General features: G+C 41.6%; 1 protein-coding gene across 1 annotated transcript in view; it reads left to right on the forward strand.

The window, feature by feature from the left end:
* The window catches only part of CARMIL1 (capping protein regulator and myosin 1 linker 1), a 308,343-nt gene that overhangs the window by 283,869 nt on the left and 11,617 nt on the right, over positions 1–12,857 (forward strand). Inside the window, exons 32-34 of the mRNA XM_052648705.1 lie at positions 5,612–5,724; positions 10,553–10,988; positions 12,687–12,768. Of these exons, the coding sequence (XP_052504665.1) occupies positions 5,612–5,724; positions 10,553–10,988; positions 12,687–12,768 (631 nt within the window). The remainder of the gene's footprint in view (positions 1–5,611; positions 5,725–10,552; positions 10,989–12,686; positions 12,769–12,857) is intronic.

Below are 12,857 nucleotides of genomic sequence, written 5' to 3' on the forward strand. Positions count from 1 at the left end.
GCCGTCTCCTGTACTTCTGACTGTAACTTCATGGGGGGTTTCCATGCTCCCTTCTTTTGCTTAGATAATTTGCTAGAATGGCTCACAGAACTCAAGAGGAGATTTTGCCTACTATTACTGGTTTATTATAGAGGATACTGTCAACTGAAATGAAAACACACAGGGTGAGACCTGTGAGTTTCAGTTCTCTTTGGAGTCTTGCTGAGGACTATAGCCTGGGGACAGCCTCTCAGAAAACTGCTCATAGAGCTGGCGGAGGTCAGTAGCAGTAGAAGGTTGCTGCTGGTCATGAGGTGCAGATATCTTAATGATTTCAGTACTTTTCTAAGTACAGGAAGATGCATGAAATCAGGTTGAGAAAATTTTCTCTCGAAAATATTGAACTGTCTGAAGTCCTATTCTGCCAGTTTTCCCAAATCACAGAGAGCCTCATTCCTGACCTGCACCCTGAACTCCTTTCAGGGTGTGTTGAAGGGCAGTGACTGCAGTGACTAATGGCTTAATTCCTATAGAACCACAGGGCCAGAAACAATCTTAGTTGGCAGTTGTTGCCCATACTGACTAATGGGATGTAAATCAGAGATTCCCACGATCCTTTTTGGGTATGATTAATTTGTTATAGCAGTTAACATACACATTACATACTGAATTACCCATTTATTATAAAAGGATGTAACTCAAGAACAGCAGGCTTAGGGAGAGATGTCGAGGAGGGGCTCAGCGCTTCCACGCCCTCTCCAGCACGTCACCTTCCCTGCATCTCCACATGTTCACCCACCCAGCAGCTCTCCCAACCTTGTCCTTCAGGGGATTTAAGGGAGACTTCATTATTCAGTCATAATTGACTAAATCACTGGTCATTGACAATGATTAAACTTCCAGACCTTCTCAGCTCCCTAACATTCAGGAACTGGGACTGAAAGTTCAACCCTCTAATCACGTGGTTGGGTCTCCTGGATATCAACCCCTATCTTTAGGTGGTTCCAAAGTCACTTCATTAATGTAATCAAAACACCTTTATGGCTCTCATCAGGAAATTCCAAAGGTGTAAGAGGTCTGGCCAGAAATAGGGATGAAGATGAAGTGTGTATTTCTTGTTATAGATCGCTACATCACAACTATCTTCATAAAGTTAGTTGAGGACCTTTCTGCTTTTTCTCCTCTCCTGTTTTCTGGAGCAGAGTTTGCATGTCATATAGATTTTCTGTTCCTCTCCTAGAAAGCCACCCGGGCCTGACGTGTTGTGTGCATGTAATGCTCATAGGTGGATTTTTTTTTAAACTAGGGATTTGATTTCTTTTGTTACAGATCTGTTGACAAAAAAATTAATCAACAGTCAATCTAAGAAAGAAGTGGAAAATTTTATTTGCAGTAACCTGAGGATTATAACCTGGGAGACAGACAGACAGTCTTTCAGGACTGTCCTGCCGTTAGAGGTCAGAACACAGTTACCTAAGTTTTTGAGACAAAGGGTTATATGTCAGATGATGTACTGACAGTTCACACAATCCAGGCCTGCATGTACAAAGTGAGAAGTGGGACATCCTGATCCCTTACAAGATTATCTCCTAAGTAGGTCTGATTAAGGTAGATTCATAATACACTCTGGAGGGGAGAGAGAAGGTCCAGATGGGCAGAGAAAAATTTTATGTTTAAATTTTTCTTGCCTTACCATAATATATGAATTTTATTTCATCAGATCTATTCAGATTATCTAATTCTCCTTGAGACCATTTTGGTAATTTCTATTTTTCTAGGATATTGACCACTTAGTTCATTTAGTTGTTTCTAGAATTCTTATGAGTTTTTAATCTCTTTTTTGTATCAACAGCTCTGTCCCAATTTATTTCATTTCTAATATATTTTAATGTGTCTATCCTAATTTTGCAAGGTCTCATTTACTAAAAGTGAAAGTGATAGTCACTCAGTCATGTCCAACTCTTTGTGACCCATGGAATTCTCCAGGCAAGAATATTGGAATGGGTTGCCATTCGCTTCTTCAGGGATCTTCCTGACCCAGGGCTTGAACCCTGGTCTCCTACATTACAGGCAGATTCCCTACCATCTAGGAGTCTTTTTCAAAGAAGCAGCTTTACTAGTCCTCTCAAGTGCATTAATTTTTGTTTTGTTTTTAATTATATTTATTTTACTTCCTTTTACCCCCTTTCCTGGCTTGATTGCTTGGCTCTTTTCATGTTTCTTACTGCCTAATACATGCGTATAAGATTTCATGATTATTCAGCTCACTAATTAGCACTCGTTGGGTTTTTTGTTCAGAGTCACTAATGTACCTAATTGTTCTTGCTTCCTGCCTATCTCCCTCCATCTGGCCTGTGGAGACTTTAGGAGAGATCTGACAGCTGCCTTGTCAAAATCCAGGCGCATCTCCTCCGGTGTTGCCCTGGTGCATTCATCTTAATAATCCCAGCAAAGGAAGAACAGAGGGTGGTCTGAATTGTCTTTAGTCTTCATAATCACCGGCTTATCTTCTAAGCAGTCACAAGTTATCCTTGTAGCATTTACTTATATATACACAGGCGATGAGAAATCTGCCCTCTTTCTTTCTCAGACACCAACAACAACCACTTGTGATTTTTTTTGCAAAATCCTTCCTCTGAGCACAGATGCAGTGGGTTCCAGCCAGCGCAGGGGTAAGGTTTTCTGCACTCCCTTCGCACCAGCTCCGCTCCCCTTTTTAGTATGAAATTTATAATCCTTGACAGAAAAGACCAAAATCAAGTGGAATTTTGAGAACTTCTGATGTCTGAATGTCCTTTCCTTTCATTCTGCTGGAAACTGAGCTAAAGCCACATGCGTGTTTGGCCTTGAACTCCTCTGACGAGCCGCCTGTCATTTCAGTCCTCGTGTTCCTGCTGCTCTTCTTACAGGCTGCTGACACCTCTCACTTTCAACAGGTGCATTTTCAGCTGCATCTTGCTCAAGGTCTCCCAGTGATACTGGACTTCTCAATCTCTCTACTCCTAGTCTCTTTATTTCTAAAATGATAGAGTTGGACCCGGGGTCTCTAAGGTTCTGTAAAAACTGGCTGGTCCTGCAAGATGGGAAAGCAGACTGCTTGTTGAGCTCAGCCTGCCTCCATCTCTGAAACCTGTTGATTGTTCATGTCCCCAGAGACCTTCTGTGCTAGCTGTGAATTGTTTCAAAGCAGGAAAAAAGAAAAGGGCTGAAAGGAGAAATTATGCTTGTTAGAAAACTGTTTTTCCCCCTCAAAATGGGAAGAGGAATTTGAGAGGCAGCCTCTGAGGGGAAGTGAGGGTGCCATGGAAGGATGCCCTAGGTTACGAGCATGTATTCTGGGGTTGCGCCCTTGCCATCCCTCAGTCGGGTGACCTAAGCAGGAGCCCCTCACACTCTGAGCCATGGTTTGATCTGGGACTAACCACAACCCAGGATAAGACTATCTTTCCCTTTTCGGTTCAAAGGGTAGGTATAAAGATAACAGTAAATGATCAAGCACTGTACAAACTTAGGGGCGATTATTACTGTAGAAATTCCAGCCTTCTTTTACAAGAGGAAAAGTTATATCCAAGCTAGTTCTGTGCTACTTTGATTTTTGTAATCAAAACAGAAGTTATTCAATGAGCTGCTTTCCCTCCATAACTGAATTATTAAACTTGGCTGTTTCTCTGCTCTCCTGCAATGCACAGGAAAGCCTGGCTCCACTATAAAGCACCATTCAGATGAAAAGTATAATTGTTTTCACATTTCACAGGGTTCTTGGTCTGTTACCTGTTATCCGCTCACTTTTCAGCATTTCACAACCGTGAACTCAAACACACAGCTCGTTTCCATAATGGATGTTGCCAGTGAATGGAACGGATGGTTGTTTAAAGCTAATCATGGGTCTTTTTTTTTTTTTTTAAACAATGCCTGTGCAAATGAGAGCCAGCTTCCCCTAGAGGCAGCTTGAGACTTGCAAATCAAGATCACAGAAAGGAGTTTTGCCACTGCTCTGTGGCAAGATATCCAGACCAGATATCACAACCACATGGGAATCTGTCCTGTGCCCAAGAGAATGGGCAAGATGCATGCTCTTTCTCCATGGCCCACAACCTATCTGTGTGAAATAGTAGTACACTTTCGCAGACACAAAACCAAGCATGTTATTGAATTCACTGTGAGTTGTCCATTCAGAGACAAATGCTGGAGTGCTAAATGACTTCTTTATAGCTCCTCATAAGCTTCTGTCCTGAGACCCAAGCTTTAGGCACCTGCGCCTGGATTTCCACAGCACCTCAGACAACACTGCCTGACATCACATGCATCATCTTCTTTCTCAAATCAGATCTTTGAACTATGTTCCCTAGGCTCACGCTGTCATCTACCCAGCCTGGAAACTTCAGCCTCATCTTAGGCAGTGTCCTTTTCTTTCTTTCTCATTTCCCTACTACTTACTCCCACACCTTCCTCCAGATTAGACTAAACAATCACAGAAGTCTTTCACTGTGTTCTTGAATAGGATTTATTCTATTCTCCAATATATCCTTCTCCAATATATCGCCTTTTCCAATGTAGCCTTCATGTTACCCCAGAATTATCTGACCAAAACAGGTTGGGTCGTGACACTTCTTCAGGGCTCCCTCTCACCTGCAAAATAAATTTCACACTCTTTAACATAGGATTCAAGGCTGTTCACGGTCAGACCTTGTATTATTAGTTGGAAAGTATTCATTTATGAATGAGAGATATGAGAGATGCTGAACTGGAAATGACTTAAGCCATGAGAAATACTTATTTTCTCACTTAACAAGAGATCAAAAAGTCTCGGGGTCCGGGACGGGTTTATTCAGCACAGCATAGGCATAGCTTCCACTGTTCTGCTCTGCCATCCTCAGCATGGTGGGTTTTATCCTCAGGCTCAATTCCTCTTGAACTGCAGGTGATTAGCATGGCTCAGACATCACATCCTCTCTCTCATAACAGTGTAGAAAAAAATACATCCTTTCTTCTGCAGGAAAACCTGCCCATGAACTCCCTTATATCTCACTGGTCAGAAGTATATCGCAAGGAGATAGAAGTACTGTTTAAGTATTCACGTCTTGAAATCAGAGTTCTTTCAGTAAGAAAGAAAGGAAGCAAGTGTGTGTGTGGTGGGGTGGGCGGTGGGCGGTGGGCGGTGGGGAGCAGGGGTGAGGGTGCGTTTGGAGTGGCCACTTTTAGTATCTGCTAGGGTTTACACTCAGCAGTTAACTCTGTCTATAAGACTCATGCCCCTGGTCACTGGAATTATTACTGGTCTCAAAACATAGTGTCATTTTTTTCATGCATTCTCCTGCCTTACCAATATGCCCACAATGCCTTCCTGTGCTTCAAGAACACACGACTCTTCACAGCCTGATAGGTTCCAAGCTGCTTCCAAGACAGCACTTACTCAGCCTCAGGCCTTCAGCAGGTTTTGTGTTCATAGTGCATTTCTCACTTTGGTTTCTTTCTACCTTTATTTCTACATTTGACTTCTACTCTGGGAGACTGTAGGGCCCTATTTCCATCAGTTGTGTCCTTGCCGTGGCCTTTATCACAGTGTCTTAAATCTAGTGATGCATATTGAATGTAAATTAATAAATTAATATCACACCTGTTTGGTTTGCAGGGCTGTGCTACCAGCATAGTCTCCCAAGATGGTGAGCAGAACGGTCTTATGGGGAGAGTGGATGAAGGTGTAGATGAATTTTTCACCAAGAAGGTGACCAAAATGGATTCCAAGTGAGTTCAGAGTCATTTCACTAATCACACCATTTAATTCACATTTAAATTACTAACAGTTATAATTTTAAACTTAGTGTGTACTAAGGCTCTTATTTCATAAGTATATAAGATAGACACATTTGACAGAGGATTTACTTTTCTGGTGGTTTGCAAGACCACCATCAATTAGGAACTTGTTAGAAATATGAATTCTCAAACCTGTACCCCAGACCTACTGAATCAGAAACTAGAGGTGGGGGCTGACAACCTGTGTTTTAATAAGTCCTCCAGGGTATACTGAGGCACACTCAAGCTGAAGAACCACTGTAATATCTAAATCAGGCCACAAAATGTATCTCCCCAAGGTTTTTTTTTTCTTTTAGGGCTTTATTACATTCATCTGGATGTATCTCAGACAATGAGATACATTTGCCAGGCTGAAATTACTAACAGTGGACCCTTGAACAATGCAGGTTTGAATGGCTTGGGTCCACTTATTTGTGGATGTTTTTCAATAGTAGATACTTCGGTACTACACAGGCCCTGGCTGGTTGCATCTGTGGATATGGACAAACTCGGATACTGAGGACTGACTGTGAATTAACTTCCTCATTATTCAGAGGTCAACTGTATTTTTAAATTCCCCATGTTTATAATTTGATATGTCTGGGAGCACACATCATTTATTGCTAAGTAGCACAGCTTTACCAGAGTCAGAACGACAACAGAATTAGTAAAGAGACTTCAGATTTAGCCTCTGAAAAGTTCTGTCTGAATTTTCTTATTACCAAGATGGAGTTTCCTTAGACGTCAACTCAGTGGTATTTTTATTAACAGCTTAACTTGAAACACTCTAGTCTTTAAGCATGACTTGTACCAAGTTGTTTAATCTCCAACTAAATGCAAATCCATTCCCAAGTACACTCTAAATAAGGATTTGTGTCAGTGAAGTGTTCTTCACTTTGAGATATCAAATCCAGGAACTAATTTAAACCATCCTGATAAGTGGAGGGTGGGCAGGCCGGGCACAGGGAAGGAAAACTGGTCCATTCTATAGATTGATGTGCCTTATCTTGCCTTTGCAGGATGGCAAGGTGGGAGCAAGTTAAATTTTTATATCCATAACAGTATAACTTACTGAATGTTATAAGCCTTAGGACCCAATTATTTATCTCCTTTGACACTGGCCTTGAAGCTTGCCATACTGGGGAAAATTCTATTCTCTCCTTCAAGATCCAATGTAAATATCATTTATTCCTTGAAGCTTTTCCCTGCCTCATTTCCTCTCCTCCCCAATTAACAACGCTTTGTCTATTGCTGACTTGACACTTTTTTCTTTTCATCTTCTGCATACATCTGTTAGAGCAACATAACCCCCGAGTTTTGTTTGTTTGTTTTTTCTTTTTTACATTGTGGGGAATGGATGAACATAGTCTAAATGCAAAAAATTCAGGAAGTACCAACATAAACTGAGCCAAATGGGGAAATCCTGCTTAATGATTTGTTTTCAAATCTTTTCTTCCTGTAGAATACTGTCCTTCACAAACAAATGCCTGGGTCTGATTTCTCATTATAACTTTGTGTCTGACACAGTCCGTAATGTATAATCTGCCCTCAGTCACACTTGGTTGAATGAATCAAGACAATCTTGGCCTGTATCCAATACTATAGGCTCTCCTTGTCCCAAACTTTTGATGTTGAATTAATGGAGCGGTCTGTGCACATTCAATCCGGACTGTACGTGTCGTCACTGCCAGGGGGACCTCCTCTGCCCTTAAAGTCACCTCCTCTGCCCTAAAGTCACCTCCTCCTCTAATAAGCCCAGGGAAAGTTGGGCAAACTTTATAAGGTGTAAAACCCTTAAAAGATACTGCTTTAGGATTCTCTTCATGTTCTAGTATGCAAATAGAACTGGTGCATCAATTTTCATCAAATAATGATGGAATCTACTAGAAGCTGTGATTTCATTTCTTTTTGTTACATAAAAACAGATTGTTGTCAGTTTGCTATGTAGAGGTCCAGGCATAGGTCAAACCATCAAGTAGTAAGAAGGAAGTCTGAAAATCGAAGTTCCACATGCTCCTCGTAGTTTAAAATGTCAGAGGTGTTTTATAAAAAAGAAATTTAAAACAGACCTTGTTTCTTTCCGTATTCCCCAGAGGCAATTAATTCCTATTCTTTTAGCTGTTTAGTTTTGTTTCCATATTTCATAATAACTTTGTTGTTGTTGCTATTTGTTTTTCAGTTTTAAATAGTGACCATAACCAGTGGCTTCTTACTGTAGAGGATGATGATGTAGCTCCTACAGTCTGACCCTACTGTCCACCAAACGCTTGCAGGCAAACACACATACACTTCTATCTTTTCATCTTTTTCTTACCCTTCCCTGCCTCAACTCTTTGAGATTTTCTCAGTTTTATCTTCCAACCTTGAGTTTTCCATTTCCGCTATCACATTTTTCATCTTAGTTAACTGTGTCATAATTGTTGGCTACATCAGTATTTCATATTTACTTCATTATAAGCATGTAAATGTTCAGAGCTGAGTTATACAATATGCAGTGATTATATTGCCTTTCCAACTTTTAATTTTCCCTGGAGGTGATAATTGTCCCCTTTTGCATTTGCTTAGTTTTCTGTATACCTGTCACTGGCATGCCTTCTAAATCTCTGTGAAGGTATGAATGTTCTCTGTTTCCTCACATCTTCTCAGTTTCATCTTCCTGGGCACGTACTTCACTCCTGTCTGACCACCCCAGCCTGGCCTTTAGGTCTGGCCCCCTGCTGTCCTCCTGGGGCCCCACTTCGCCATCTGCCGGGGGTGTCTCCTCACTCATTCCTGTGACTTTACCGTTTCCTTACCGTTTCCTTCACTCTTGTTTTGGGGCAGCACCTCCTCTGGTTACTTGATGAAGAAGGAAGGACAGGAGGTGAGTTTCTGAAACTCATATGTCTTGCATTTTGGTTAATACTGTGGCAGCTACAGAACTTTAGATCGGAATCCATCTTTCTTTAGAATTTTGAAGACCAAGTCCCCTTATCCTCTCACTTCTAATGTTGCTCTAAGAATCCAGTGTCATCTTGAGTCCTCATCCTTTTTTTGTGGCTTGTTTTTCTGCTTCTCAGAAAGTATTTGGGATCTTCTCTCTGTTCTTAGTATGTTGACATCTTATGATGATATGTTCTGTGTGGGTTTTTTGATCTTGTTTTGTTAAAACCCATGTGTTAGGCACCCATGAGCCATTTCAATTTGGAAATTTGTATCTCTTGCTTCTGGAATTTTTCTTGAATTATTTTTCATAATTTCTTTGCTTCCTTTTTCTCTATATTCCTTTACTTAAACTTCTATTATTCAAATTGCGTTTCTTCTCTTAATCTGCTAGTTTAAAAAAAAAAAAAACAACTGCTTCTCTTCTATTTTTTCATCTTTTTCTTACCCCTCCCCACCCCCAACTTTCTGGGAGATTTTCTCAGTCTTATCTTCCAACCTTGAGTTTCCCATTTCCGCTATCCGATTTTTCTATTATTCTTGTTTCATGGAGTTTACTAACCCATATACATCTTGTATACATGGGGGATACCCAGGGACACTGAGTAACTAACTCTCTGAAATGGCCCATGGCACCACCTTACATACCATCTTCAGCTAAAGACGGAAGAGAGACAGTTTGGGGATGTTATTGTGAACCAGGTAAACAAGGGGTAAGGTTGTTATGCAGGTTTAAGTCCTGGCCCTTCTCTGTTGATAAATTTCTAGGGATCTAGTCATCCTGCTTCTCCTGGTATGGAGAGGAACACATCCTTACACATGGTGATTTTCTGTATAAATGTATATTTCTCTGACAGAAGAGAAATTTCCCCTGTGTCTGCTGTTCCTTAAAAATAACCAGCCTAAAATAATCCTCTGCCACAGCATATTATGGGATGGCACATTCTATTTCCCTTCACCTGAAATGCATTTGCTTCTGGGCCTTCCCAGCTAATACTTCAGGGGTCAGCTTTCCCAGATTTATGAAGTCAGTTTCCACTCCTGTTTTGCCTTCCAAACTATTGTTTTTGCTTTTTCTCCTCTCTGGGGCTTAGGCCTTTTTTCTTTTTAAAAAAAATTCTCCTGCTGGCATTTTCCTGGGGACTCAGAGGAGCTATATGAGTACCTTCCAGCTCTAAGTGAAAGGCTCTCATGATACTTCCCATTCAGCCTAAATCATTTACTTTCTCCTCATCCATTTCCCAGGTTTCAGAATGTTCAGAATATTCTGACAAACCTCTCTCAAAGCTCACCAGCTGCTTTTTCATGTCATTGCCTCTTTCTGTGGTATTACATTTCTTTTGGCTTTGAATAGTGCTTTTTATTTTTATAATTTATTTTTACATTTAAGCAAGGATCTGGATCCTGGTTTGAGTTGAGCACTTAGGTTGGGATTTCAGATGTTATCTAATGACTGTGGAGGGATTACAGGCACTTAAGGGGAAATCTGGGCCTTTCCAGTAACCTCCAAATTAAATAAGGCAGTCACCTATCTATGCCATGAGTGGAGCTACCTTTACTAAAAGCTCTTATGAGTGGAGAGGCACTTGACTAGAGCATTTAAACAGAAAAAACTCACCTCTGCTCTCAATCGTCCCAATGATACCTTCGGATTCTCATTCTTAATTTTTATATGCCTCAGTTTCCTCATCCGGGGAAATGATGATGATAGTCAACCTTCCAATTTCCAAGTCAACTTTTTAAACTGTTTCAAAATTGTTGCTATATATAAGCAGCCATCTCCTTATTTCTATTTTGAGTGACTCTTGCTGAAGCTTTAATTACAGTAAACCCAACAGGATTTTTTTTTGAATCATAGGCGATGGTCAGCGAGGGGCTCAGAGTCCCACGAGCTTAGTGAAGGAGGAGATGAGAAGAAAAAACGCGACTTTCGGAAAACCGGCTTTCTCAATTTAATCAAACCCCGGACCAAACCTGAGCGGTCCTCAACAATCTTGACAGCAGAAGAACTCTGCTCCCCCAAGGCGGGAGTCAGAAGTCCAGCTGTGGATGCCCCCAGGAAGGACACAAAGCCAGCCGAGCACAATGGCAGTGCTGATCGGATGGAGGAGATCAAAACACCTGACTCCTTAGAAGAAAGTCAAGGAGAAGACGTGGGGAAGGTGGACCGGAGTGACAGCAAGGGCAGCCCACAGGGAGGGCGAAGGTACGGGGTCCAGATGATGGGCAGTGGGCTGCTGGCGGAGATGAAAGCCAAGCAGGAGATGAAAGCCAAGGCCGCTTGCTCACTGAAGGTAAGGGAGCGGGGGCGGGGGGCGGGGGGCGCTCTTTTGACTTGGTTGCCTTTGACATCTTTGTCTCCATGCAGTTTTTATGGGCAAGACAGGTACAGGAAAACAGCCTATGAGTTAAATAAAAAGCCCCAAACAAACAGCTCTTTCCCAAAGGACGCAGAGCACAGACAGGACCTGGCCATGTTTTTCCACCAGCACTAGGGTCACGCGCTCCTGAAGAGCCTCAGCCTTGGAAGGTCGGGCAGTGGCTGAAGGTCCGCCTCTCACCTGCTCAGGTGCTCCTGTGCCTGTCACAGAAACACGTGACAGCTGTGCCTAGGATGTGCTCCACTCTGGGGAAAGACCATTGAATCCAAATGGAGACCCAAGGGTCACTGGAGATAGGAGAACTGACGGAGGCAAATAAAATGATTGAAACCAGATTCTAGTTCTAACCAGGGAGATCTGTTTTTCAGTTATTTTCAGAGTTTATGTCCTTTTCCAAACCTGAAAGTTCCTTCCTAAATTCAAGATTTAAAAGGCAAAGTATTGTTAGAAGTAATTGAATATTTGACTATAGAGATATGTTGTGTTGCTATGAAGACACATTTTATTATTTAAAAACTGCTGAGTATCCCTCAACGCGATGGACTTGAGTTTGAGTAGGTTCCGGGAATTGGTGATGGACAGGGAAGCCTCGCATGCTGCAGTCCATGGGGTCGCAAAGAGTTGGACATGACTGAGTGACTGAACTGAACTGAGTACCCCCAAGTCTGCATTACTTATTTCTGAACCTCTTTAAAAAGTATAAGTTGTGTATTTATTTTTCTCCCCTTTTTTAACATCGATATTTTTCCTGCCCTCAGGAAAAGCTCAGGTTTTGGTGTCTGTGCACTATCTTGAGCTCTTTGATGTTAATAAAACTGGGTTCTCCAGCTTTATTTAAAGTATCAGAATAAAACAGTTCATCTTAATGAACTCTTGATTTTCAGAAAGTAAGTGGTTATACCAGGACACAGAGGGCTTGTTTTGTATTACTTCGAAAGATGCTGATTGTTTCATTAAATCCTGCATCCCGCATGATTTTACAGATGTTCACCAGAGTTTTTCCACCAGCACCACCACCGTTCTCTAGCGCTTTTCTATTTACAGATCCCTCCTAACTCACTCATTAGCTCTCAGAAGAGAGTTGGGATAAAACTATATTTTGTTAACAAAGGGGGGCATGATGTCAGAATTCTGAGTAAATACTGTGACCACATCTTTGGTGAGTCAGATGCCCAAGGAAATGTTTACATTTTAGTCTGTTTTATAGATTTTCTTTACAACAAGGAATGTGCTGTTTTGACTAATGAGCTGTTTATTTTATCATTGTTTCCATCGATGAATATAGCTGTCTTTTGGTAGAAAGATGAGAAGTGCTGGAGGGTTTTTTTTTCCTTGTGCTTTGGATTTGATAAATAGATGGGCTTCAAGTGACAACATTCTTAGGATTTAAGCTGCTCAAGACATACACCGGTGATCTGAAAGCGCCATCTAGTGTTTCCTGTAGTTTTGTCGCAGCAGGAGAGCCTCAGGGAGACGAAGTCAGGCACAGTCAATGTCATGGCAGGAGAGTTAAGGAGCCATTATTTGTTGCCACTTATGATCTGCTTGGTTCTTTCTCTTGACACTTTAAATAACTATGCACTTTTGCGGTGGGGTGCTTGAATTTTTTAGAAACTTGGGAATGATGCTGTCTCCCAGGATTCTTCCAGCCTGACCTTGAGCAGCACAGAACGGTTGGATGGAGGTGGGGCTGGTAAGTCAGGTCACTGGCATCACCCCCTTAGGACAAACTATGACCTTCTGGTCCCAGGAGTCTCATGTGATTGACAGAAGGAAAATAAA

The sequence above is a fragment of the Budorcas taxicolor genome, chromosome 11 (assembly GCF_023091745.1).
Source record: "Budorcas taxicolor isolate Tak-1 chromosome 11, Takin1.1, whole genome shotgun sequence".
Taxonomy (NCBI): Eukaryota; Metazoa; Chordata; class Mammalia; order Artiodactyla; family Bovidae; genus Budorcas; species Budorcas taxicolor.